This window comes from Epinephelus lanceolatus, chromosome 8 (assembly GCF_041903045.1).
Source record: "Epinephelus lanceolatus isolate andai-2023 chromosome 8, ASM4190304v1, whole genome shotgun sequence".
In the NCBI taxonomy this organism is placed as follows: Eukaryota; Metazoa; Chordata; class Actinopteri; order Perciformes; family Serranidae; genus Epinephelus; species Epinephelus lanceolatus.
In genome coordinates this window covers 44008350-44036101 of record NC_135741.1, presented here as the reverse complement: position 1 = coordinate 44036101, position 27752 = coordinate 44008350, and the positions used below count along the sequence as shown (strand labels likewise).

Here is a 27752-nt window from a genome sequence, read left to right as displayed (position 1 = left end):
CCACACCCCCCACCCCCTCACCATGTTATTGATCACCATGTCGGTGTAGGAGGAAAACAAAACTCTTAACAACCACCCTGTTCCGAAACGGAGTCTTTAAAATGGCAGGCGAGGAGGAGAGGGGGGTCGTTCGTGTCAAAGTCAAGGTAGGATGATTAAGGTTTCAATAATGAATAGTCTGCTATAACGTCTGCTAGTTAGCTAGTAGCAACCCCGTTATCCTGTTTATTGAATTGTCTGCTTAGTGTTTGCTAGCTGTCTTTTAAAATACACATTGTAGTGTTAAACGTCGACATAAAAACACCTGTGACACTGGCTGTAGAACAATGTGCGTGTGTGTGTGTGTGTGTGTGTGTGTGTGTGAAGGGGGCCAGTCTCTACCGTGGCTCCTCGCCTATTTCTACATTGTGTTTATCGCCTCATTGTTTGTTGTCGCTGAATGCTGTCTGTGACAGCTGGAAGTGCGAACCAATCATTCTTCTTATCACGTCATTCTGACCGTTATCTGACTGTTTTAGCTGCTTGTAACTGACACCGTGACAGCTATCCGTTTAAACTCTTCATCGGGATCCAACCTAAAGCAATATCCAAAGCTCTGAACCCTCACAGACTTGAGCTGACGTCACCTGCCTGCTCAGCAATGTGTGCGTGAATGCACTGGACAGCACGACGTGACGTCACATGTTACCTTGATTGGAAGCATTTTGTGTCCTCTTTCACTAAACTCATATTTGTTTTTAATTGTTCTACTGTATTTTTGCAAGATAATAAAAATGTGTCAAATCTGATGAGAATATCTTAAATCATCATGAGACAAATTGCACACATGGATTTCTGGATAGCAATGTGTGTAGTAGGGATACTCAACTTGCTTTGCCCCAGGGCCACTTTTGCAAGGAGGTCACATGTACACAGGGGCGTTTCTAGGATCTGAGAACATTTGGAGTTTAGCCTGGATGTCTGGGGGTCAGGGGATCAGTGGGATCCTCTTCTGGCACTTTTTTAGATAAACAAGCTGTATTTTGATTCTTTCATATTCACTCTAAGCTACTTTCACTCCGCCAAAGAGGGGGAAGAACCAGAGGGGAAGCCATTTCGAACATGGCAGTATGAAGCAGTTGCCATCCATGTAAATGTGCAAAGATTTTGCTCTGTCACGCAGAATTTACCCCTTTGCACTTCTGGTGGTAGCCACTTGGCTTTGGCTGATCAAATAAGTGGGTGGGCATCATGGAAGCAGAAAGAAGACAAGATGGAAGAGTCTGAATATCCAGACTTGTACAACACAGCGCTAGCAACTTATGATAACAACCAGAAGAAAATTTAGACTGAAATAACATTTTCACCAAACATCAGATGACTGGTATACAGGGTCGTAGCCAGGGTTTAGAAATTAGTGAGGTCCAGAATTTGAAAAGGAGCGGTCAGTTTGGCCCAGCTGCAGAAAATGTTCACATTATTTGACTAAAAAGATATATGCATTTTACCATCAGTTTGGACCACTCTAGCTAGTAGCTACTTAAAGGTAGGGTCTGGAGGATTTTCCAGTTGCTGTTTGTAAACACACAATCAAATTTGGCCCTTCCTGTCAGGCTCAACTCTCCCTGGTGTACGGAGCCCGGAGGTACAGAAGAAGGCTTCACAGAAGAGGTTCAGGCAAGGCTCGCGCTGGTGCACGCTCGGACACACTCAGGCATGGCACCTGCGCTCTCTCATTGGCTGGGGAAATCTCTGCCCAGAAGCGGTCCAAGCTCACAAAAACATCAAAATACAGTTAAAGGGCAGGAGCTCTGCAAACAGAGTCACTACCACACATGAGTAGAAGCCCATAGGTGATGAGTAAGCAGGATTTCATTTGTATATGTCTATATTTTGTTTTGTTTGAAAATCCTCCAGATCCCACCTTTAATAGCAGGCTGTACATAATCCTATACAGTGAGGTGATTTTTTTTCATAGCAGGCTAGTTTGTACTAGTAGGTTTAGTACAACAATAGTGGTCTTTTGAGAGAGAGAGGAGGGAGAGAGATTTTCTATTGTAAGGACTCTAGAAACCCATTTTCACTGAGACATACTGAGGTGAGAGGTAAAGACACCCCTTTAACCAAAATTCATACCAAAATGACACCTACAAACACAAGTACACTACCCAAGCTGTACACATTGTCATATGGCTTTGGTTTTTTTTTAAACAAATGAATCTAATGTATTCTGGAGAAAATGTTTTCTTTTTGACATCTTTCTTTCTTTCCCTCTTCTGTCACTGTGACTTGTTTTTTTCTGGGGGGGGGGGGGGGGGACGGGACCCCTGTTAAGGGGGTTTTTTGGGGGAGTTTTTCCTTATCAGCTGCGAGGGTTCTGAGAACAGAGGGATGTCGTATGCTGTAGCCCTGTAAGGCAAATAGTGATTTGTGATATTGGGCTTTATAAATAAGATTGATTGATTGATTGATCAACGAGGTTGATTAGACCTTATTGATTACATTACATTACATTATAATGCTTGAAGATAATTTGGAATGAAGGGTTTGAATTGTTGCATGTGATCATTATCAAATTCTAGGCTAGCAAGAGTAATAATGCAACAACAACAAATAAATAGTGGATGACACAAAGATGTGAGGTCATGTACTCTTCAAATAAGTGAATAAAGTGCTGCATATTGTAACAACATTACTTGATGTGGTTTAAGGCTTCAAGCCACTGAATAGTGTTCAGATAGATAGAGGGATGCTCTTATTGCCCAGTGCATTATATATCAAACACCCACCTCAATCAAATCTAGTGTACAACATACAGGTGCATATATATATATATATATATATATATATATATGTGTGTGTGTGTGTGTGTGTATATATATATATATATATATATATATATATATATATATATACAGGACAGGCCAAAAGTTTGGACACACCTTCTCATTCAATGCGTTTTCTTTATTTTCATGACTATTTACATTGTAGATTCTCACTGAAGGCATCAAAACTATGAATGAACACATGTCGAGTTATGTACTTAACAAAAAAAGGTGAAATAACTGAAAACATGTTTTATATTCTGGTTTCTTCAAAATAGCCACCCTTTGCTCCGATTACTGCTTTGCACACTCTTGGCATTCTCTCGATGAGCTTCAAGAGGTAGTCACCTGAAATGGTTTTCCAACAGTCTTGAAGGAGTTCCCAGAGGTGTTTAGCACTTGTTGGCCCCTTTGCATTCACTCTGCGGTCCAGCTCACCCCAAACCATCTTAATTGGGTTCAGGTCCGGTGACTGTGGAGGCCAGGTCATCTGCCGCAGCACTCCATCACTCTCCTTCTTGGTCAAATAGCCCTTACACAGCCTGGAGGTGTGTTTGGGGTCATTGTCCTGTTGAAAAATAAATGATCGTCCAACTAAATGCAAACCGGATGGGATGGCATGTCGCTGCAGGATGCTGTGGTAGCCATGCTGGTTCAGTGTGCCTTCAATTTTGAATAAATCCCCAACAGTGTCACCAGCAAAACACCCCCACACCATCACACCTCCTCCTCCATGCTTCACAGTGGGAACCAGGCATGTGGAATCCATCCGTTCACCTTTTCTGCGTCTCACAAAGACACGGCGGTTGGAACCAAAGATCTCAAATTTGGACTCATCAGACCAAAGCACAGATTTCCACTGGTCTAATGTCCATTCCTTGTGTTTCTTGGCCCAAACAAATCTCTTCTGCTTGTTGCCTCTCCTTAGCAGTGGTTTCCTAGCAGCTATTTGACCATGAAGGCCTGATTCGCGCAGTCTCCTCTTAACAGTTGTTCTAGAGATGGGTCTGCTGCTAGAACTCTGTGTGGCATTCATCTGGTCTCTGATCTGAGCTGCCGTTAACTTGCGATTTCTGAGGCTGGTGACTCGGATGAACTTATCCTCAGAAGCAGAGGTGACTCTTGGTCTTCCTTTCCTGGGTCGGTCCTCATGTGTGCCAGTTTGGTTGTAGCGCTTGATGGTTTTTGCGACTCCACTTGGGGACACATTTAAAGTTTTTGCAATTTTCCGGACTGACTGACCTTCATTTCTTAAAGTAATGATGGCCACTTGTTTTTCTTTAGTTAGCTGATTGGTTCTTGCCATAATATGAATTTTAACAGTTGTCCAATAGGGCTGTCGGCTGTGTATTAACCTGACTTCTGCACAACACAACTGATGGTCCCAACCCCATTGATAAAGCAAGAAATTCCACTAATTAACCCTGATAAGGCACACCTGTGAAGTGGAAACCATTTCAGGTGACTACCTCTTGAAGCTCATGGAGAGAATGCCAAGAGTGTGCAAAGCAGTAATCAGAGCAAAGGGTGGCTATTTTGAAGAAACTAGAATATAAAACATGTTTTCAGTTATTTCACCTTTTTTTGTTAAGTACATAACTCGACATGTGTTCATTCATAGTTTTGATGCCTTCAGTGAGAATCTACAATGTAAATAGTCATGAAAATAAAGAAAACGCATTGAATGAGAAGGTGTGTCCAAACTTTTGGCCTGTACTGTGTGTGTATATATATATAAATATATATATATATATATATATATATATATATATATATATATACATGTATACACATATTACACACACACACACACATATATATACATACACATATATGTAAACCATCTAATTAAAAGGCAAGCAAATAAAAAACAACATAATCTAAACTGAAGTGAATAAACACATGTTAAAGTAATTACAGTGTACAGTAATCTTGAAGTAAACATGAGCTACTACACTTAATAATGTTATTTTCTATTCTATTCTATTCTATTCTATTCCAGTTGCCCAAACCCCACTCTGGTCTTTGGCTTTATTGATCATTGTCAACATTTTGTTTAAAAAAAAGTCAATGAAGCTCCCCCAGATATTTTCAAAGTGTCAGCTTTTTGTTTGTGATGTGTTTTTCTGTAGCAACACGTTGATAAAACCTTAATATATTGCTCCATACTTTATTTGTTCACATCTTTCAAACCATTCCATCTTTCTGTAGCTATTGTTCTTTAAGCTTGTAAGAGACACAAGTCTGTTATTGCACAGTCACTCTTCTTAGTAATAAAATCGCTTGGATAAATACCCAAGATTTATAGCTTTGGCCGACATGGGATTTTCAGTGTTGTTATCTGGTCAGAAGGGGTGGGGAAAAAATCGATACAGCACAATATTGGGATATTTTTGTGTGGGAATATTGTATCACCACACAGTGCCAAGTATCTTTTTTTTTTTTTTTTTATTGCATAGATTATTAACAATGCAAATACAAATTAAACTTTGGGTAGCCTGCTTTTCCAGCCCACTAGATCATTTTGCTGCAAAATCTTACTGAATAAAACAGATGTTGGCAAAGTTTTCCTTTGGAGACATAATTTGCAGTTTAAAACAGGTAATAAATTGCAATATATCACAAAATATTTTATTGCAATCCTCGGTGTGCAATATGTTTACAATTGCAATTATATTGTATCGTGACTAAAGTATCATGATAATATTGTATTTTGGAGCCTCTGGTGACTCGCAGCCTGACTGGTTAGCCATGTCAGGAACCTCCTTTCAAAAACTGTTAACCACATTACATTCCCACAAGCAGTGAAAGATAATATAAACTAGGGATGCACCGAATATATTCGGTAACTGAATATATTCAGTTACCGAATATATTCAGCCGAATATTGAAAAAAACCACACATTCAGTATTCAGTGGAATAAGTGAAAAGCAAGGCCGAATAATAGCGGCGTGTTTTGATAACGCAATCAAACAGCGTGCAGTGACGGACGGAGTAAAATGTTGGCAGTGTCGCGATATTTTACTCCGTCTGTCACCGCACTTGCATTTGCGACTAAAAACAGTTTTGTGCAAGCAAAATAAATCATTCAGCACGCTGTGTAAGTACAGATTTCAACCAGCAGCAGCAATACGGCAGCCATAGTCCTCCGCGGCGCAAGATAAGGCTTACCGATGACGGACAAGTCCGGCTCCAATAATGTCCTCTTTTTGGCGTCATGACTGCCCAAAAGTACCTGGACAGCCGAGCCATGGCGGTACACAGGTATGTGACGTGTCAGAGGAGAAACGAGCCGTTCACATTACTCTTTGTGGCAGGTAACGGCCCACAAACCTCACCGCACTTTGGGGACTGTTCTTTACTTATGAAGGGACTTGTCAGGGGAGGAGGGTGGCTGGTTGATTTTTATTTCATTTATTTATTTTTATTTTGATCCCCCCTATGTTAATCACTTATTGATGCTGTTTTTGAAGGATGAATAAGTCAATAAGTAATTTATTCCATTGAAATATCATTGACGTACTATAGAAAAGGTATTTATCTTTTTATAAATGACAAAAGAAACATTTGCCTCATTTTCGCTGTGGTATCGTGATACTACTCAGAACCGTGATACTTTCACTGGTATCGTACCGTGGGTCCCAATTTTGGTACCGTGACAACACTAATCTGGAGGGGGTTCATCTGCAAAAACTAATGAAAAACTAAACAACGGTATTCGGTATTCGGCCAAGCATTTAATTTTATTCGGCTTCGGCCACAAATTTTCATTTCGGTGCATCCCTAATATAAACATATACTTGTATCATCTATACATCTCTGTCAGCCAAATAAACAATCACGCACACAACAGTAGAACACGGAGATGTGCTCTGAACACCAGTGCTGTTATTTTGTGTTTTTATAAATTTGCCATAGATTAAAATATTTATTAAATTTTAATAATTATTTCAACCACAGCAGCCAGCTCTACTATAAACAGTCAGCGTACTGATTATAAAGTACATTTGAACAGTACAGAGGGGTAGTTGAAATATACTTAAAATCTCAGCATGTAGACTCAACTCTGGTAATGAACAGTTGTCCAGTGCAGCGCATCAATTCTTGAATACTGTCTGCTAAAAGCAGTATGTATGTCACCACCTCCCTCCATGTTTTTCTCACAGTATCATCTTTTTTTTCCAATGTAATGCTTTTTTCAGAAATGTGACGGGGTGCTTCCTGTGGAGTTTCGCTCTTTTGCTGTTGATCCTCAGATAACATCACTGGAAGTCCTGCAGCACATACTTATCAGAGCCTTTGACTTGAATGGGTAAGAATGATCACCCTGGCTTAAATGTTGTGTAGACACATTGGGCCTCATTCACAAATAGTGTGTACACACAAATATGTGTTTAAACCGTGCATACGAACGTTTTAGGAACAAATCAGGAACAAATTAGGATTCATCAATATCCTTTTTACACAGAGATGGCACGATAGAGCTGCTATGAAGTCCTTTCTTTTTGCCTCCTTGCAGTTTTACACAGAACCAAAACATGGCAGCATCATTCAGCTCCAATCTGTGATTTTAGACAGCATTCTTGCATCCTGCAATCAAAAGAGGCATGACAGGCTTCACATGTAATACACCACCTTCGGCCAGATATTTTTTGGGGCTTTTTGCCTTTATTTGATAAGAGATATAGCTTGAAAGGGGGAGACAGAGAGGGGCTGACATGCCACAAAGGGCCATGGGTTGGACTCGAGCGTGCAGCTGCATAAAGGCCATAAACTTTTGTACATGGAGCACCTTCTCTACCAGGTGAGCTAGTCAGCCCCCCTTTCTAAACAGTAACAGCAACATAACATATCAATAACAATCCTTTACCGTCTCTGTTTTATGGCTGCTGATCTCATCCTCTGCTCAGAGGGTAAGGAGCTCCTGGACCTCATTGTTTTCACAATTCACGGACATTTACAGCCGCTGTTCTTCTTTTAATAAGTTAGCCGCCCTATTTATACAGACACCTTTTCAGGGCTGTTACCACCTTCCATCGCGGATTAAAGGTGAGACAACTCTGCCCCCCCATTGCGCAATTACATATTATATACAGAACAGCGAGGCGGCATAACAGCACAATATTCCCGTCCCGAACAGGTAGTGTAAAAGGAGCTAATATTTTCTTACCTGAATTTGTTTGTACTCTGCAGATAAATGTAAACTGCCTCAGACCATGCGTATGCACAAATGATAAAGGTTCAGCTGTCTTAAAAAGTGTAAACACACACCATTTAACTAAATGCATAGTATATTAAAACCACATTCATTAAAAAGGCTGTAAAAGAAAACAGTATGTGAAATTGTTAATAACTATACAACAAACTATAAAAACGGATGTCTTTTTGTCCTCAGTTCTTATAGCTGAAAAATTTTAATTATGACAAAAATTGCTAAGTGTTACTTACAATGGAGAATATCCGAATATTCGTATTAAAATGTAACAGTTTTAGTTCTCATTGTTTGTAATGACTGGGTCCATAGTCATCTACTCCTGTTAATTGCTAGTGCCGTGAAATTGCACATGTATGAAGGGTATATAAAAGTGGTCTCCAAGTGGGTGTAAAGATATCTAGCCTTGCTGGAAGGTGTTGCAGCCCATGCTTTCAGGCACTGATTCTGATTCACTAACATATGTGGTGGGGGGGGGGGGGTGAGAACAAAATTGGTTGGTGCGCACATATCATTCATTCATTTTGTGAGCAGAGTAAGAACATTTCTAGACACATACTAATGAATATATTTTTTTAGATTTAGACTTTATAGGGGAAATTCAATTTTTTCACTCTTTTTTCAGTGGATAAATTTGTGGAGAGACGTCAGAGTCAGGGGGCTGCCTCGGTCAGGCGCCCCAAGCGGTTGGGGGGGTCCGGTGCCTTGCTCAAGGGCACCTCGGCAGTGCCCAGGAGGTGAACTGGCACCTCTCCAGCCACCAGTCCACGCTCCATATTTGCTCCGGACGGGGACTTGAACAGACGACCCTCCAGTTCCCAACCCAAGTCCCTATGGACTGAGCTACTGAATATAGCCCATTGTGTATATCAGCATTGTCCTCTTGTTTGTCTTTCAAATTAGGAAGCGGAACTTCGGGATCAGTTACCTGTCTCGAGATCGGAGTGGTGCTGAAATGTATCTGTCTCTGCTGTCTGACTGGGATTTGGATGTTGCTTTTGTCAGTGCAGCCAAACCATATCTACAGCTCAAGATGGACATAAAGCCTTCAGAAGACAGTAAGAACACCAGTGTATCCTCAGAGAAACTAACAAAACCTAAAAGCTTATAGGAAGAAATGCAAAACATAAATATATTACAGAAAACATGCATAGAGGCGAATATGAAAACATGGCATCTGCAGACTATATTGCTTTTGTGACATATACCCTGTGTGTGAACCTAAACTGTAAAAGACTTTCTTATATGAGTGACATCGAATGTTCCTCACAGAGTTCATATATAAAGAAGACAACACATAATTTTGCAAGAAAATTGGGACACGAGGTAGTGATCAGTCATGGGAATAACGGCGTTATAAATAAATGGCGTTACTAACGGCGCTACTTTTTTCAGTAACAACTAATCAAAAAAGTTACTGTCTCCCCCGTTATAACGCTGTTACCGTTACTCACAATAAAATGCGCCGTTACTCGGCTTTACTTGTGTTCACGGAAGCGGCTTTTACCCAAGCAAGCTCCTTCTCAGCGGAGCTCCAAAGTCTTGGGTGAGGGCAGGTGAGGGGGAAGGGAGGGAGAGACAACCACGTAAGTGATGATGATGATGATTGGCTTCGGGAGAGGAAAATTTCATCATAAACCAACCAGAGGCAGTGTAGGGCGGGTATTCACAAGCACACAAGCAGGGTTGCTGTGTGGGCTTGTGTTTTTTGTAAAGTCGCTTACAAATATTGGTAGTTGCGGGTTGCGTTTCTTTTTGGGCTTATTCCCTAAACGTCTCCTTTCTCTATATATATCCGTCTAATAAGTTATTTAAACGCATGATAGTATGTCGGACAGCAGGATGTTTCCACAGCTCCGCTCCCTCCATCCCTCTCCTTCTCCGCACACACAGGTGACAGTCAGTCAGTGAGACTTTTCACATTTAAATTGTGTCCAAGCAATTTAACATATTTGAGCATTTTATAAAAAAAGTAACGCTATAGTTACTTTTCCAGGTAATTAGTTACTTTTATAGTGCAGTAACTCAGTTTCTAACTCAGTTACTTTTTGAGCAAAGTAACTACTAACTATAACTAATTACTTTTTAAAGTAACGTTCCCAACACTGTTAAGTGATACATTGCCTGATAAGCAGGCCCATACGATATCTGCGCCCGCAAAACTCCACAGATTTTAGGAATATAGATGCTGCTTGTAAAACTCAGAATGTTGTCACTGTCTCCTCCACCTCCTTGTGCATGTCTGACCATCGTGTGTTGTATTCAGTTAGCATTAAATCAAAGTTAGTGGTTAGGTGATGGCTAAGTTCTCTGTTTTCTGTTTGACTGTAGGTCCTGTTATGGAAGACTGGGACATCATAAGCCCCAAAGATGTGATTGGCTCTGAACAGCTTCTTGCAGAGAGGACTAAGTCTTTGGCATCTGCAGCTCTTCCCTTCACCCAGTCTCTACTGTCCCAGGTTACTTCACCTTCTTAAACCCTCCTCATACAGACTCTTTTACCTTCTACCCTTGATCAGTCAGGGTTTTTTTGCTTACATGCTTGTTTCACTGGTGTTCAGGTGGGCCGCACCCTGTCCAGAGTCCAGCAAGCCTTCACCTGGTCTTATGGAGAAGAGATTAAGCCTTTCAAGCCCCCTCTGAGCGACGCTGAGTTTCACAGTTACCTCAATGGACAGGGCCAGTTGACACGACCTGAGGAGCTTAGGCTGCGCATCTACCATGGTGGTGTGGAGCCTTCACTGCGCAAGGTGGAGTACATGTGTTTAACAAGCATTACACCAATCCCATGTTCTGCAGAGTCCCAAACACACAGGACTGGGTGTTTAACCCTCTATGGTATGGCTCCTGAAAATTTATTTAGATTATATACATATATATATATATATATATATATATATGTACAGTATCTCACATAAGTGAGTACACCCCTCCCATTTTGTGAAGGTGATGGACTGGCCAAGTATGTATCCAGCCCTAAACTCACCTGTGCACCTGTGGGCCATCCTCAAGCTGAAGGTGGAGGAGCGCAAGGTGTCTTCACATCCATCTGCTCCATGATGTCATCATGGACGAGTGGGAGAGGATTCCTGAAGCAACCTGTGAGCTCTGGTGAATTCCATGCCCAAAAGGGTTAAGGCAGTGCTAGATGATAATGGTTGGCACACAAAATATTGACACTTTAGGCACAATTTGGACATGTTCACTGTGGGGTGTACTCACTTATGTTGCCAGCTGTTTAGATGTTGATGGCTGTGTATTAAGTAATTTTTAGAGGAAGGTAAATTTATACTACTATACAAGCTGTACACTGACTACTTTAAGTTATATCAAAGTGTCATTTCTATAGTGTTGTCCCATGAAAAGATATAATGAAATATTTGCAAAAATGGGAGGATGGGAGGGGTGAACTCACTTATGTTAGATACTGTGTGTATAGATATATATATATATATACATATATATATATATATATATATATATATATATATATATATATATATATATATATATATATATATATATATACAGTACAGGCCAAAAGTTTGGACACACCTTCTCATTCAATGCGTTTTCTTTATTTTCGTGACTATTTACATTGTAGATTCTCACTGAAGGCATCAAAACTATGAATGAACACATGTGGAGTAATGTACTTAACAAAAAAAGGTGAAATAACTGAAAACATGTTTTATATTCTAGTTTCTTCAAAATAGCCACCCTTTGCTCTGATTACTGCTTTGCACACTCTTGGCATTCTCTCGACGAGCTTCAAGAGGTAGTCACCTAAAATGGTTTCCACTTCACAGGTGTGCCTTATCAGGGTTAATTAGTGGAATTTCTTGCTTTATCAATGGGGTTGGGACCATCAGTTGTGTTGTGCAGAAGTCAGGTTAATACACAGCCAACAGCCCTATTGGACAACTGTTAAAATTCATATTATGGCAAGAACCAATCAGCTAACTAAAGAAAAACGAGTGGCCATCATTACTTTAAGAAATGAAGGTCAGTCAGTCCGGAAAATTGCAAAAACTTTAAATGTGTCCCCAAGTGGAGTCGCAAAAACCATCAAGCGCTACAACCAAACTGGCACACATGAGGACCGACCCAGGAAAGGAAGACCAAGAGTCACCTCTGCTTCTGAGGATAAGTTCATCCGAGTCACCAGCCTCAGAAATCGCAAGTTAACAGCAGCTCAGATCAGAGACCAGATGAATGCCACACAGAGTTCTAGCAGCAGACCCATCTCTAGAACGACTGTTAAGAGGAGACTGTGCCAATCAGGCCTTCATGGTCAAATAGCTGCTAGGAAACCACTGCTAAGGAGAGGCAACAAGCAGAAGAGATTTGTTTGTGCCAAGAAACACAAGGAATGGACATTAGACCAGTGGAAATCTGTGCTTTGGTCTGATGAGTCCAAATTTGAGATCTTTGGTTCCAACCGCCGTGTCTTTGTGAGACGCAGAAAAGGTGAACGGATGGATTCCACATGCCTGGTTCCCACTGTGAAGCATGGAGGAGGAGGTGTGATGGTGTGGGGGTGTTTTGCTGGTGACACTGTTGGGGATTTATTCAAAATTGAAGGCACACTGAACCAGCATGGCTACCACAGCATCCTGCAGCGACATGCCATCCCATCTGGTTTGCATTTAGTTGGACGATCATTTATTTTTCAACAGGACAATGACCCCAAACACACCTCCAGGCTGTGTAAGGGCTATTTGACCAAGAAGGAGAGTGATGGAGTGCTGCGGCAGATGACCTGGCCTCCACAGTCACCGGACCTGAACCCAATCCAGATGGTTTGGGGTGAGCTGGACCGCAGAGTGAAGGCAAAGGGGCCAACAAGTGCTAAACACCTCTGGGAACTCCTTCAAGACTGTTGGAAAACCATTTCAGGTGACTACCTCTTGAAGCTCATGGAGAGAATGCCAAGAGTGTGCAAAGCAGTAATCAGAGCAAAGGGTGGCTATTTTGAAGAAACTAGAATATAAAACATGTTTTCAGTTATTTCACCTTTTTTTGTTAAGTACATAACTCCACATGTGTTCATTCATAGTTTTGATGCCTTCAGTGAGAATCTACAATGTAAATAGTCATGAAAATAAAGAAAACGCATTGAATGAGAAGGTGTGTCCAAACTTTTGGCCTGTACTGTATATATATATATTTATATATGTATGTATATATGTTTATATGTATGTATGTATATGTACACTGAACAAAAATATAAACGCAAAGATCTTTGAGCTGAACTCAAAGATCTAAAACATTTTCTATATACACAAAAGACCATTTCCCTCAAATATTGTTCACAAATCTGTCAAAATCTGTGTTAGTGAGCACTTCTCCTTTGCCAAGATAATCCATCCCACCTCACAGGTGTGGCATATCAAGATGCTGATTAGACAGCATGATTATTGCACAGGTGTGCCTTAGGCTGGCCACAATAAAAGACCACTCTAAAATGTTCAGTTTTATCACACAGCACAATGCCACAGATGTCGCAAGTTTTGAGAGAGCATTCAATTGGCATGCTGACTGCAGCAATGTCCACCAGAGCTGTTGCCCGTGAATTGAATGTTCATTTCTCTACCATAAGCCGTCTCCAAAGGCGTTTCAGACAATTTGGCAGTACATCCAACCGGCCTCACAACCGCAGACCACGTGTAACCACACCAGCCCCAGACCTTCACATCCAGCATTTTCACCTCCGAGATCGGCTGAGAGCAGCCACCCGGACAGCTGCTGCAACAGTCGGTTTGCATAACCAAAGAATTTCTGCACAAACTGTCAGAAACCGTCTCAGGGAAGCTCATCTGCATGCTTGTCGTCCTCATCGGGGTCTCGACCTGACTGAAGTTCGTCGTTGTAACCGACTTGAGTGGGCAAATGCTCACATTCGATGATGTCTGGCACGTTGGAGAGGTGTTCTCTTCACGGATGAATCCCGGTTTTCACTGTTCAGGGCAGATGGCAGACAGCGTGTGTGGCATCGTGTGGGTGAGTGTTTTGCTGATGTCAACGTTGTGGATTGAGTGGCCCATGGTGGCGGTGGGGTTATGGTATGCGCAGGCCTATGTTATGGACAACGAACACAGGTGCATTTTATTGATGGCATTTTGAATGCACAGAGATACCTTGACGAGATCCTGAGGCCCATTGTTGTGCCATTCATCCACGACCATCACCTCATGTTGCAGCATGATAATGCACGGCCCCATGTTGCAAGGATCTGTACACAATTCCTGGAAGCTGAAAACATCCCAGTTCTTGCATGGCCAGCATACTCACCGGACATGTCACCCATTGAGCATGTTTGGGATGCTCTGGATCGGCGTATACGACAGTGTGTCCTAGTTCCTGCTAATATCCAGCAACTTTGCACAGCCATTGAAGAGGAGTGGACCAACATTCCACAGGCCACAATCAACAACCTGATCAACTCTATGCGAAGGAGATGTGTTGCACTGCGTGAGGCAAATGGTGGTACCCCCCCAGACCCCCCCAATAAAGTAAAACTGCACATTTTAGAGTGGTCTTTTATTGTGGCCAGCCTAAGGCACACCTGTGCAATATTCATGCTGTCTAATCAGCATCTTGATATGGCACACCTGTGAGGTGGGATGGATTATCTCGGCAAAGGAGAAGTGTTCACTAACACAGATTTAGACAGATTTGTGAACAATATTTGTGAGAAATGGTCTTTTGTGTATATAGAAAATGTTTTAGATCTTTGAGTTCAGCTCATGAAAAATGGGAGCAAAAACAAAAGTGTTGCGTTTATATTTTTGTTCAGTGTATATACTGGGGATACACCGAATATTCGGTAACCGAATATATTCGGCCGAATATTGCAAAAAAAACACACATTCGGTGTTCGGTGGAATAAGTGAAAAGCAAGGCCGAATAATAGCAGCGTGTTTTGATAACGCAATCAAACAGCGTGCAGTGATGGACGGAGAAAAATGTCGGCAGTGTGGCGATATTTTACTCTGTCCGTCACCGCACTCGCATTTGCAACTAAAAATAGTTTTGCATAAGCAAAATAAATCATTCAGCACGCTGTGCAAGTACAGATTTCAACCAGCAGCAGCAATACGGCAGCCATAGTCCTCCGCGATTTTTATTTTATTAATTTATTTTATTTTGATCCCCCCTATGTTAATCACTTATTGATGCTGTTTTTGAAGGATGAATAAGTCAATAAGTAATTTATTCCATTGAAATATCATTGATGTATTATAGAAAAGTGATTTATCTTTTTATAAATGACAAAAGGCACATCTGCCTCATTTTCGCTGTGGTATCGTGATACTACTCAGAACCATGATACTTCCACTGGTATCATACCGTGGGTCCCAATTTTGGTACCGTGACAACACTAATCTGGAGGAGGTTCATCTGCAAAAACTAATGAAAAACTAAACAACGGTATTCGGTATTCGGTACTCGGTCAAGCATTTAATTTTATTCGGCTTCATTTAGGTACATATATATATATATATATATATATTTATTATTATTATTATTATAATTATTATTATTATTATTTTTACATTTTCAGGAAATATATTTTTGGGGGGTGCACTTTTGGATACATTACCTCAAGGCAACACAATACCATAAGAGAGTTATTGTTTAAAATTTAAATTTAAAATTTAAATTAAAAAGAAGATGTTTCAGAACATTTTTGTGAAGAGTTGATGGATCTGAACTGTGTGAAGAAGGCCCCAAAAAGAAACTCAACATGGCCTCTAGAGAGTCATGTTACAGTATAAACAGTGCTTTTGATGTCCTTAGGACCCTGGCTCTTTTTTAAAGTATTGCAACATAATTCATTATATAATTAAAATTAAATTTGCCACAAATGTCCACTTATACTCAACAATGAACTTATTAGTTTTTAGTGATTAAAGGTCAGAGGTCAAGGTCACTGTGACCTTGCTGACTCATTCTTGTGAATACAATATGTCAAGAACGCCTTGAGGGACTTTCTTCAAATTTGGCACAAACATTCACTTGGACTCGTGAATGAACTGATTAGATTTTGGCAGTCAAAGGTCAACGTCACTGTGACCTTGTCTGTCTCATTCTTGTGACTGTGATATCCCAAGAATTCCTTGAGGGAATTTATTCAATTTTGGCACAAATGCTAATTTGGACTCAACAATGAACTGATTGGATTTAGTTGGTCAAAAGCCAAAGGCAATGTGACCTTGCATCTGTCTCATTCTCGTGGACATGATATTTCAGAAATACCTTAAGGGAATTTCAATAAATTTGACACAAACGTCCTCTTGGATTGCAGAATAAGCTGATTAGAATGTTGTAGTGAAAAGTCAAGGTCAATATGACCTCACAAAATATGCTTTTAGCCATAACGCAAAGTTTTTTAGCTAATTATTACAAAACTTAACACAATTTCTAATAGAATAAAATAAAGAAGTGATGACATTTGATATCCAGAGGTCACAGGTCAACTTCACTGTGACATCATAAAACACTTTTCTGGCCATTACTCAGTGTCATATCTCAGGAACAGAAGGGGAGGTATTAGGCCAGGTCGTTTTCACATCAGCGGCGTGTCAAGGAACTGTATTCAACTTATCTTGCATTGTAACATGCATTATGACAACTTAATAAGGTTTATGTATGTTTGTAAATGAAGTGGAGGAGCCTACAAGTGTTTTGTTTAGTTTGTCTCAGAGGCTCTGCAGACTGCAGACTCCGCAGCTTAGCTCAGCTGTCTGCTGCTGCTGCTGCCAGAGAAGTGTCCTTCTGCTTCTTCTTCTTCTTCTTCTGTAACCTTGTGTGTATTGGTGGTTAATACAGCATTATCGCCACCTAGTGGATTGGAAGCGCACTACACCTATAATGGGCTTTTATTGGGAAAAATAGTTCAAATGCGACCCCCAGTGGTAAAATTACGCATATAATTCGATATATCGGTTCGATTAGATATTTGGCTTTAAATCAAATCTGTTGGAAAATTTTCAAACTGTCACAAGCCTAGGTGGTAATTCTAGTTAAGGATGTATTGTGTGGGTATAAACATTCAAAAGTGGGTATGTTAATCTTGAGGCAACATTGTGCCATAGAAGGTAAACTTTATTGATCATGATTCAGATTCTGCTTGTCAAATATGGTTCTTACTGAATCCTTTTCTGATTCTTTGCAAACCAGAAAAGGAACCAAATTATGTTGTAAACAGAAACCACCAACAAATGATTATTCACAGGCTTTTCCCCTTCTAACTCTCACAGAAAAAAGCAGCCCTGTTTTCTGCCTGTGTCTCCTGCACACACAAAATGTGCCAAGTGAAATGATATAAAATCATACATTTATATATTATATTATACAATTTGTATTTTAGGACTGTTGTTGATCAGTAAGGGATTAAATGATAGATTGTTTGCTGTTGTGTTAGGTTGTTTGGCGGTACCTCCTGAACGTCTACCCTGATGGACTAAGTGGGCAGGAGAGAATGGACTACATGAAGAGGAAGACAAGGGAATATGACCAGCTGAAGAGAGAGTGGACAGCCAGGGTCAGCCACGAGGACCTTGAATTTATCCGTGGGAATGTTCTTAAAGATGTCCTGAGGACAGACCGGGCTCATCCATACTATGCAGGGTCAGAAGACAGTCCACATTTGACTGCCCTAACAGACCTGCTCACCACATTTGCCATCACACATCCACAGGTATGTAGAGATGGCTTTTATATATATACATGTACATATATATACATATATAAATATATATATATATATATATATATATATATATATATATATATATACAGTACAGGCCAAAAGTTTGGACACACCTTCTCATTCAATGCGTTTTCTTTATTTTCATGACTATTTACATTGTAGATTCTCACTGAAGGCATCAAAACTATGAATGAACACATGTGGAGTTATGTACTTAACAAAAAAAGGTGAAATAACTGAAAACATGTTTTATATTCTAGTTTCTTCAAAATAGCAACCCTTTGCTCTGATTACTGCTTTGCACACTCTTGGCATTCTCTCCATGAGCTTCAAGAGGTAGTCACCTGAAATGGTTTCCACTTCACAGGTGTGCCTTATCAGGGTTAATTAGTGGAATTTCTTGCTTTATCAATGGGGTTGGGACCATCAGTTGTGTTGTGCAGAAGTCAGGTTAATACACAGCCAACAGCCCTATTGGACAACTGTTAAAATTCATATTATGGCAAGAACCAATCAGCTAACTAAAGAAAAACGAGTGGCCATCATTACTTTAAGAAATGAAGGTCAGTCAGTCCGGAAAATTGCAAAAACTTTAAATGTGTCCCCAAGTGGAGTCGCAAAAACCATCAAGCGCTACAACCAAACTGGCACACATGAGGACCGACCCAGGAAAGGAAGACCAAGAGTCACCTCTGCTTCTGAGGATAAGTTCATCCGAGTCACCAGCCTCAGAAATCGCAAGTTAACAGCAGCTCAGATCAGAGACCAGATGAATGCCACACAGAGTTCTAGCAGCAGACCCATCTCTAGAACAACTGTTAAGAGGAGACTGTGCCAATCAGGCCTTCATGGTCAAATAGCTGCTAGGAAACCACTGCTAAGGAGAGGCAACAAGCGGAAGAGATTTGTTTGGGCCAAGAAACACAAGGAATGGACATTAGACCAGTGGAAATCTGTGCTTTGGTCTGATGAGTCCAAATTTGAGATCTTTGGTTCCAACCGCCGTGTCTTTGTGAGACGCAGAAAAGGTGAACGGATGGATTCCACATGCCTGGTTCCCACTGTGAAGCATGGAGGAGGAGGTGTGATGGTGTGGGGGTGTTTTGCTGGTGACACTGTTGGGGATTTATTCAAAATTGAAGGCACACTGAACCAGCATGGCTACCACAGCATCCTGCAGCGACATGCCATCCCATCCGGTTTGCGTTTAGTTGGACGATCATTTATTTTTCAACAGGACAATGACCCCAAACACACCTCCAGGCTGTGTAAGGGCTATTTGACCAAGAAGGATGAGTGATGGAGTGCAGCGGCAGATGACCTGGCCTCCACAGTCACCGGACCTGAACCCAATCCAGATGGTTTGGGGTGAGCTGGACCGCAGAGTGAAGGCAAAGGGGCCAACAAGTGCTAAACACCTCTGGGAACTCCTTCAAGACTGTTGGAAAACCATTTCAGGTGACTACCTCTTGAAGCTCATGGAGAGAATGCCAAGAGTGTGCAAAGCAGTAATCAGAGCAAAGGGTGGCTATTTTGAAGAAACTAGAATATAAAACATGTTTTCAGTTATTTCACCTTTTTTTGTTAAGTACATAACTCGACATGTGTTCATTCATAGTTTTGATGCCTTCAGTGAGAATCTACAATGTAAATAGTCATGAAAATAAAGAAAACGCATTGAATGAGAAGGTGTGTCCAAACTTTTGGCCTGTACTATATACATATATATATATATATATATATATATATATATATATATATATATATATATATATATATATATATATATATATATATAATATACACACGTGTGTATATAATGTATATATTGTGAATGGTAATATGAATGTTTTTTTGGGTTTTTTTTAAAGATTATTTTTGTGGGCTTTTGCCTTTAATGGATAGGACAGTGTGTGAAATGGGGAGACAGAGAGAGAGAGTGGGGACTGACACGCAGCAAAGGGTTGCAGGGTGGACTCGAACCTGCGACCGCTGCGCGGTAATATGAATGTTAATGAGGAATGGTGATGTGAAGTAGGTCATTTAAGAGCTATAGAGAGATGTTAAGGGCAATCAACTGCTCTAAGGTAATAAATTAATTTATTAATTTTATTCGACATCACCTCTGATCACATGAAAGAAGGGTTTAGCCCACTGGTTTGAAGTGTCGCTGCAGAGAGGGGACTGTAGCTGACTTCCAGGTTGTTGCACTGTGTTGTTGACTTGCGTGGCAGCCAGGAGTTACAGAGCCTGTCAGACTGTGAGGGCTACAGCAGGAAGAAGCCTCAGCAGCTTGTGAAGATCTCCGGCCACTCTGGAGAAAATAGCTTGCTGAGCTGATGAGGCTTGCGGGTGGGACAACCCAGTGGTTTTACTTCAGAGCCAGCAGCAGTGTCTTTAGTGGGGATAGTTGCTGGTGGTTCACCCAAAATTCTCAGCTGTGGGACAGCGACAGGCTTCTTGATTCCATGTGATACTGGCTGGATGTAGAATAACAAACCCTGACTACAGCACTTCTGAGGCTGAGTATCAGATAGATTATTTTTGCCGGGTAGCAAGCTTCAGAAAGAAAACACTTGAAAAAATGCAAGGCTTGATAGTACAAAATTTTTAGAAAATGAAAAAAAAAGCACCCTTTCAGAACAAAATCAAACAGGCTGCAGTGAGAGTCTCTCTCGAGGGGATATTTAAAAATAGCAGTTTTGTGCATTTTGTCCCTCTCAGGCAAGCGCAGGGGGTAAGTATTGCCATAGCCCACAGGAACGACGCTCCACAATGCTTTTTTTTTCTCCTTCAAGTGAGGATTAGAATATATGCAGTTCACATAAAAACAAAATTAATATATATTTCAAATGCTTGAAGATCCACTCATTACTAAATGTGTACGTCATCCAAGAGAGACAGTAAGAACTAATGGAATGGTCAGTGTTGTCATGTTGAAATCTGAGGTGTGCTGATGGATTCACGTCGTCCGCTCATGCATTGAGTAACATAACAAGTAAACGTTCCACCTTAGAAGTTGCCAGCAGTCGGCCCAGTGAATTAAGTTATTTTTTACTGGCTCAAGTGAAGTCTCAATGTAAACCCTAGAAGACTGCCTCCATTTTGAGGTCTCTTTCAGCCAGTTTGTTTACATGCAGGACAGAAGTTTGGATAATGTGGAGAAATATGAACATTTGTGCAGCAGGAGTTTGTGGATATGTGTGGATGTAATAATGTGTTTGGACTAAATATTTTGCTTGATTTAGATCGTCTGGACTTGTGTATGAAAAGTGAAATGGGAACTGTGTGTTAAGTGTGATTCAGTCTGGATAATATAGATCTGTGGATAATACAATAACGCTTCATAGGTGGGTTATAAGTGTTTTTTGTCAGATAGAAGCATCTGTTGAGCTTGCTGTGGTGGTTTTATCTTGAAATGGTCAGCACTGTGAGGTGTGGAGCTTTCTAGTAATAGGTCGTATTAGTAAACTGCTTAAACAACGTCAAATACAGCAGTTTTTTTATATACCATAGGCATCAAAAAAATCATTTTAGGAGGGTTCATGGACAGGCCATCTGATTTCTAACAGTTGGGAGATGTGGGGTGTCCATGAGGCATTTCCTACTCTCCATATCGGTTGGGGAATTCAAATAAAGAAATATATAAACAAGCAGAAGAAACAGAAGAAAATAGGTGGCATACCAATAGACATACGATCAGAGGTTGATGTTTCTTTTGCATGTTTAAAAGCATCTACATATCTACATGATTTAGGATTCTGTGTTTATTTGTACACTGTAGACTTCTGTAACTTTGTGTGGATGTGTTTTGTTTTTCAGATATCATACTGTCAAGGTATGAGTGATATTGCGTCCCCTATACTTGCTGTAATGGACAATGAGGCGCATGCCTTCATTTGCTTTTGTGGCATCATGAAACGCTTGGAGGGGAACTTCCGGCCAGATGGGCAGCTTATGTCTATCAAGTTCCAGCATCTAAAGCTGCTTCTGCAGTACTCAGATCCTGAATTCTACTCTTACCTGGTGTCCAGAGGAGCTGACGACCTCTTCTTCTGTTACCGCTGGCTGCTTCTGGAGCTCAAGCGAGAGTTTGCTTTTGATGATGCTTTGAGGATGCTTGAGGTAACTTGGAGCTCCCTGCCCCCAGATCCTCCTGAAACTGAAGTAGAGCTTCTGGGACCACTAGTTGAAACCAGTGAAACAGTGTCCCTCAGAGACAAGGACAAGGTAGTTGAGAATTGCCTCGGTGATGATAAGGAACAAAAAGAGAAGCAGCGTAGACGACATATGCTGAGACCGTCAAGAGAAGAGCCAGATATGAGCAGGAATGCTGTCATAAAAGAAAAGGGAAGCGATGGTGAATATGATGTTCCTCAAGTGACCATTGAAAAGGCAGATTTGGAGGCTCCTCCTTTTGAGAGGCAAACTAGTTTCGGGGAGTTTAAATACTATACTGCCCGGAATGAAGATAGCTTTCATATGGAGGATGCTGAGCATCCACAGGTTTTGGTATCTTCAAAGCCAGTAACAAGCATCCCAAGGCGCCAGTCCACAGTTGACAGTGAGGAGGATCCAGGAGAGAGAACACCTCTCATAAAAAACTGTGACAGTGGTTTCTCTCCAGGATCATCCCTTCCTCTCTTCCCTAGTGGCCTACCAATCTGGAAAAATAGCCCATCTGGCTCTCCCACATCTTCAGCTTCACCCTCCAGCTGGCCAGGTGCTTCTCCAGACTCTCCTCCAAAATCCCCATCCCCAACCAATGGAAGTGAGGCCTCTCCAAGAACTGTCCCAAAAGTTTTGACCTCCTCTGCCCAAGTCCTCAGCAGTACAGGGATTAACTCACCTACGACCCCCACTGTAAAAACATCTGTTGCATCTCCAACCCACAATCAGAATCGATCCCTGCTCTCTTCACCCATTTTGTCCTTTGGAAGAGGCCCCTCGCTGTCTGGCAGCAGGTCGTCCTCCAACAATCTCCTTTCACCTGGAAGCAAATCCCCCAGCACCACAGCTAACACACCCAGTTCTTCAAAAGCTGACACCACCAGCATCAAACCGTGTTCCTTGCCGCCTCCTCAAGAGTTTGGCAAAGGCAATCCCTTCATGCTGTTCCTGTGCCTGTCCATCCTGCTGGAGCATCGAGACCACATCATCAAGAACAGCTTGGATTACAATGAGCTAGCCATGCACTTTGATCGCCTTGTGCGTCGCCACAACCTGAGCAGGGTGCTACAGCGAGCCAAGGCCTTATTTGCAGACTACTTGCAGAGTGAAGTGTGGGACTCAGAAGAAGGGGATGAGGTTAGCTCGGACTCCCCAACAACAACTACTGCTGCTCAACACTCTCCCTCTTCAACCATCTCTGCCAGGCCTATTTACAGCCCTTTGGCATCGCCTCAGTCATCCTCACAGAACTCAACCTATAACCTCGCAACCACCATTCCCTCCCCAACAGGTCAAGTTTCCCTTTCTCCCACCTCCTGATTCCATCATGCATCATTGGCTTCCCATCCTCAAAGAGCTCCTCAGTAGACTGTGGCCCATTGGAGGTGTACATCTTTTTTAGATAGCCTTATATATTAAATTGGTTTGGTACCAATCTTCTCATCCTGTGTATGCTTGAATACATATATATACCTTATGTCTGTAATCATGGTAATATTTTATTTTTTTCATCATTTGCTGTCTGTCCTGGGAAGAGGAGATGAGGGAGCTTAGTTATTCATCATATCTAGAGGTTACTGATGCATGAAATGTTAAAAAGGCATTTAACCTGTGTTGTCCTTTTATTTACAAGCTCCTGATATGTCTAATAAGCCACAAATGTGTCTTAACTAAAGCAATCAAGCTACATTAGTTATAAACAGAACAGAAAACCCAGACCGTAATTTGTTGTTAGTCTGTCACAGTGTAAACCGAAGGCAACACTTGTGAGTCAAAACAAGGCCAGCATGCATATTGCACCTACCTAATCCAGGGGTAAACCATCAATACATTTACATGGGGTTATAAACTGTTGCTGAGACACTTTCAGCACTAGAAAAAAAAAACTTTCTGAAGATGTAACACACTACTGAACAACTATTCTTCCCCTAAGATTTCAATAGGTAGCCATGTGTGACCATAGACTGGATTTAAGGATGGACAATATGTCTACACTCATCCTACTGTGCAAAAATGACACCAAAACATCTTGGATACGTCATCTGCCATCTTGCACTGGTGAAGTCATTTAGAGCCAGAGTCTGCACACTAGCAATCTCCATGGTGTCAATTTCCTGCCCATACACCCGTCACACCCAGTCGAGAGCAGCACCAGTGGTCGAAACACACCAATTGGCACACACAACTGGCAATCCTGACATCAAATGGCCTTTTTTTAGCATGAAATAACTAATAAGTCTCAGAGCAACTTAGAGAGTGCCGAGGTCACAAGTGGGGCTAGTGATGCCCCAGTTAGTGATGTCTAAAGGGTATTTTGCCTTTGACAGCAATCTAAAACCTCTGCTATGATGTTATTAATTGCAATGTGAATTGAAGTATGGAATACTTGAACAGTTTAACCCATAGAGAGAAGTATAGCAGCAGTTTTCTGACCAAAAAAATGAAAGGAAGTGAGACCTCTGGCAGGATGAGAAACTATCTTGACACCTTGACTTGATACCTTCACCCAATTACAAACTGGATTAAGAAACCTGCCAAATATTTAAAGGTGAAATCCAATAACTTCACACAGGAAGTCCTACTCACCCTGTAAATTAAGTGAATAATGCTGCAGTGGCCCATACATTCCCCAACATAAAGATTACCATTCATACCATTTATGTTTTATGCTGTAGATGAGCCAAAATGACCTTATATGTCCTCTTAAGCCTATTGTCTTGTTGCCATTAGCTTGATATTTTTGCCATTTCTGCTATCACCAAAACAAAACTTTCTACATGTTTAATGATGCTTAAATGATTCAATTGCTTACTGCTTCTGTATAAAAGAAGTTACATGATCTGTTTCCTCCCAGGGTGCACTATAGGTAAGGTGAGATCGAGGGGACATGAATGACAGAGTTTTTTTTTTAGGCCTCCATACAAACTTAAATCACAGATTTTGGGTTGGTGCAATGAGTTGGTGTCACTGGTAAGTTGACACAGGATGGTTAATTTTAGCTAAATAATTCTTATATATTCACAGGTGTCTCTTTAAAAATATTTTTGTTATTGCTCATTTGTTTTTGTTTTTTTTTCAACTGTCAGTGTCACTCAGCCAGTCAGTTATTCATGGAATTAAGGCTTATAGATCCAATCAGTACATAGCGAGGGTCTCCATAGTTAAAACAGGACAAAGCAGCTGATCATTTTTGTTTGATGACAACACAGAAAACAGTGAGATCTAACCCCAGGGGCCGTACACATGGCGCATTTTTTTATTGTTTTTAATGTAGATGCGCGGCAGCTGCGCTCAAATGCAAATGCGACGCTGTCGCAGCGCGCACGCACTCCCAAGCGCCTACTTTTCAGGGCACGATGGCTGCGATGAAGATCAGCTCTGCACTCAGGATTTCAAGTAAATATGCTAGGATATGGTGCTTGTTGCGGTTGCACAGCCATCACTCCCTGAAAAATAGGCGCTGGGGAATGCATGCATGTCGCGACAGCGTCGCATTTGCGTTTGAGCACAGCTGCCGTGCATCTACATTGAAAACTGAATTTGAAGGCGCAAAGCGGAGCACGTGTATGTCACCTAACACTCTGAGGGTATGTGGATGCAGTACTGTAAAACACACATTGGTGTCGATCTGCATTTTATAGACACCATTGTGTTGATAGTATAGCCTATTGTATGTGCTGGATTCATACATTCAAACTACAACAGTAAAGCAAGTACTGTGCATTATTTAGTGCTTTGTAGCGTCATCATTCAGAGAGGTATTATTTTAGCTATTTGGTCATGATGTTTTTGAAAGACTTTTTGTTCTGTTTTGTGTTATGATTTCAAAGACACCCAGGGTTCTCTTTGTCTAAATGAGGCTAATTAATGCACAACTGCAGGCATCACATATTGATGGTTTTTATACTTGCTTTGTGTTGTTGCTCATGAGAAGGATATAACTGACTCCTGGTTGTATAATTATTATCTTTACCACTGATTCTTCAGTGTGTTTGACATTGTAAAGTGGAATATGATATATTGCCACTTGACATGGCAAAAAACACAAGTCTTTGTGCAACCGTTTGGCAGAGAAGTGCCTCACTTGTTTGACTCAGTAGCCTTGATTTATATTTTCTTTTGTGCTCTTAACATCAGTGTACATTATGTTGTCATAGGGACTGATTTAAAGGCCAGCTATAGGACTGAGTGACATTAGAATCAAATGGTTTATTGACAGACATTGTTAACATGTGGGGCATCCTGATGCTAGAAGTGTTGGGCTCTGGCTGGCGTGCTTGGACTTGCCTCTGATTGATTTTAAGAGGAGTTCGACTAGATCATATCAGTGATGCACGCATGGTATTCACTGCAGAGAAAAAGCTAGTTTTAACCATTTATGATATATTGCGTATCTAACCAAGTTATGGATCATGACATGATACACATCTTAATGTCTCATTGACTTTTGTTCCAAGCTCATTTCTGCAAGCCAAAGAGAAAACGTTGGAATGCTTATTTTCATTTTTAGTCACTGAGTCAAAATGATGATATATATATACTCTGTAGCATCACAGAGGGAATGGAAAATCATTCAAACAGGATTTATGTTTTCATAGATACACCTCCTGATTTTGTAATTGTGCTCCCAGATCCCCAAGTTTCAGGGTTTTTCAGACCTGAAAAAGTCATGGAATTAGTCAAAATCATTGAAAGTTGTGGAAAAGTCATGGAATTTTGTCATTTAAAATGAAATTGTTATAGTAATCTTCAGTGGATAACCATCCACGTAATGTAAGTTAATAGCAAATTAATTTTCTGTAGCTGAAGACGTAGCGTGGCTCTAACATAAGGCGATGTGTTAGTGTTTTGCTTACTGTGGAGTATGTTTCATCTTGTAGTCCTTGGGTTCGTCTCTCCCTTCCAGTATGCCAGCTAGCTAAAATTAATCTGAATAGGGTTAGAATCTGATGTTTGAAAAACACAGGGCAAGACAAAAAAGTCTTTGTTATGGGTCCTTTAAAAGTCATGAAAAAGTTTGGAAATGTTGTCCATGAAAATATGAGGGAACCCCGATGTTTTCTCCCTCGTTGTTGAAGCTTCGGACCTCAGCACAGTTCAGCTGTGTAGGAATTTTTCGGGTTATGGAAATACAAGAACAATGTCAGACAGTGTATCTTAAAATTGTCAAATTTGTTGTTTGTTTTTCTCTGCATTGTTTACCTTCAGACTTTATTCATGGTTTTGAGAGGCCTATATTATGTATATTCTCAGTAGTCTGTAATGCAGAAGGTTGTACAGGAAGCGAGATTGCTCCCCCTCCAATAGGAGAATCCCTCTTTGACGAGTGCTTCTGTTTTAAGCAGAAACTAAAGTAATTCTCATGTCTTTAGAAAGACCCTTGTGATTATTGTGGTTATTACTCTTACATTTGGTTTCGCCACCTTTTGTAAATCAGTATTTATTAGCATATTTAAAAAGAACTGAAGTAACTGGACTGGCTGGACTATGAGCTAGCAATATGTGCATTTGTAAAAAAGAAAAAAAAGATTTGTTTATTTCATTAAGTTATATTTGTGCACAAAAGTTAAACTTTTTAATCATACACCACACAACAATGTTACTGATTGTATATCGGATACAAATAAATAAGCAATGCAACTGATTGTGCTTTTGAATTGACTGAAAAATGAAAGCATGAAAGCTGGGCTTGGTATCTTATAGAAAAATAAGTTTTTGTCATGTTTGATGAAACTGTCACTATATCCAGAGAGCAGTACATGAAACAGATAATATGTAAAAATATGTTGCTGTCTCCCCATAGTGCTTCTAATGGCATTTAAACAGTGCAATACTGGTGGGCACAAA

At 40.8% G+C, this 27752-nt stretch overlaps 1 protein-coding gene across 1 annotated transcript; it reads left to right on the top strand.

Annotated features, from left to right (window-relative positions):
- Nucleotides 1–27545, top strand: tbc1d25 (TBC1 domain family, member 25). Its single transcript, XM_033630056.2, has 7 exons — nucleotides 1–146; nucleotides 7008–7117; nucleotides 8921–9075; nucleotides 10349–10476; nucleotides 10579–10767; nucleotides 17448–17723; nucleotides 21558–27545. The coding sequence occupies exons 1-7, from the start codon at nucleotides 102–104 to the stop codon at nucleotides 23223–23225; spliced, it is 2571 nt and encodes an 856-aa protein (XP_033485947.1). The 5' UTR covers nucleotides 1–101; the 3' UTR covers nucleotides 23226–27545.
- The last annotated feature ends 207 nt before the right edge of the window (nucleotides 27546–27752 follow it).

What these genes read in the sequence shown, in the direction of transcription:
- tbc1d25 (XM_033630056.2), top strand. Translation starts at nt 102, where the DNA reads ATGGCAGGCGAGGAGGAGAGGGGGGTCGTTCGTGTCAAAGTCAAG. An exon ending in CATAAAGCCTTCAGAAGACA is followed by an intron (nt 9,076 to 10,348) that starts GTAAGAACACCA and finishes GTTTGACTGTAG; the next exon opens with GTCCTGTTATGGAAGACTGG. An exon ending in TGGAGCCTTCACTGCGCAAG is followed by an intron (nt 10,768 to 17,447) that starts GTGGAGTACATG and finishes CTGTTGTGTTAG; the next exon opens with GTTGTTTGGCGGTACCTCCT.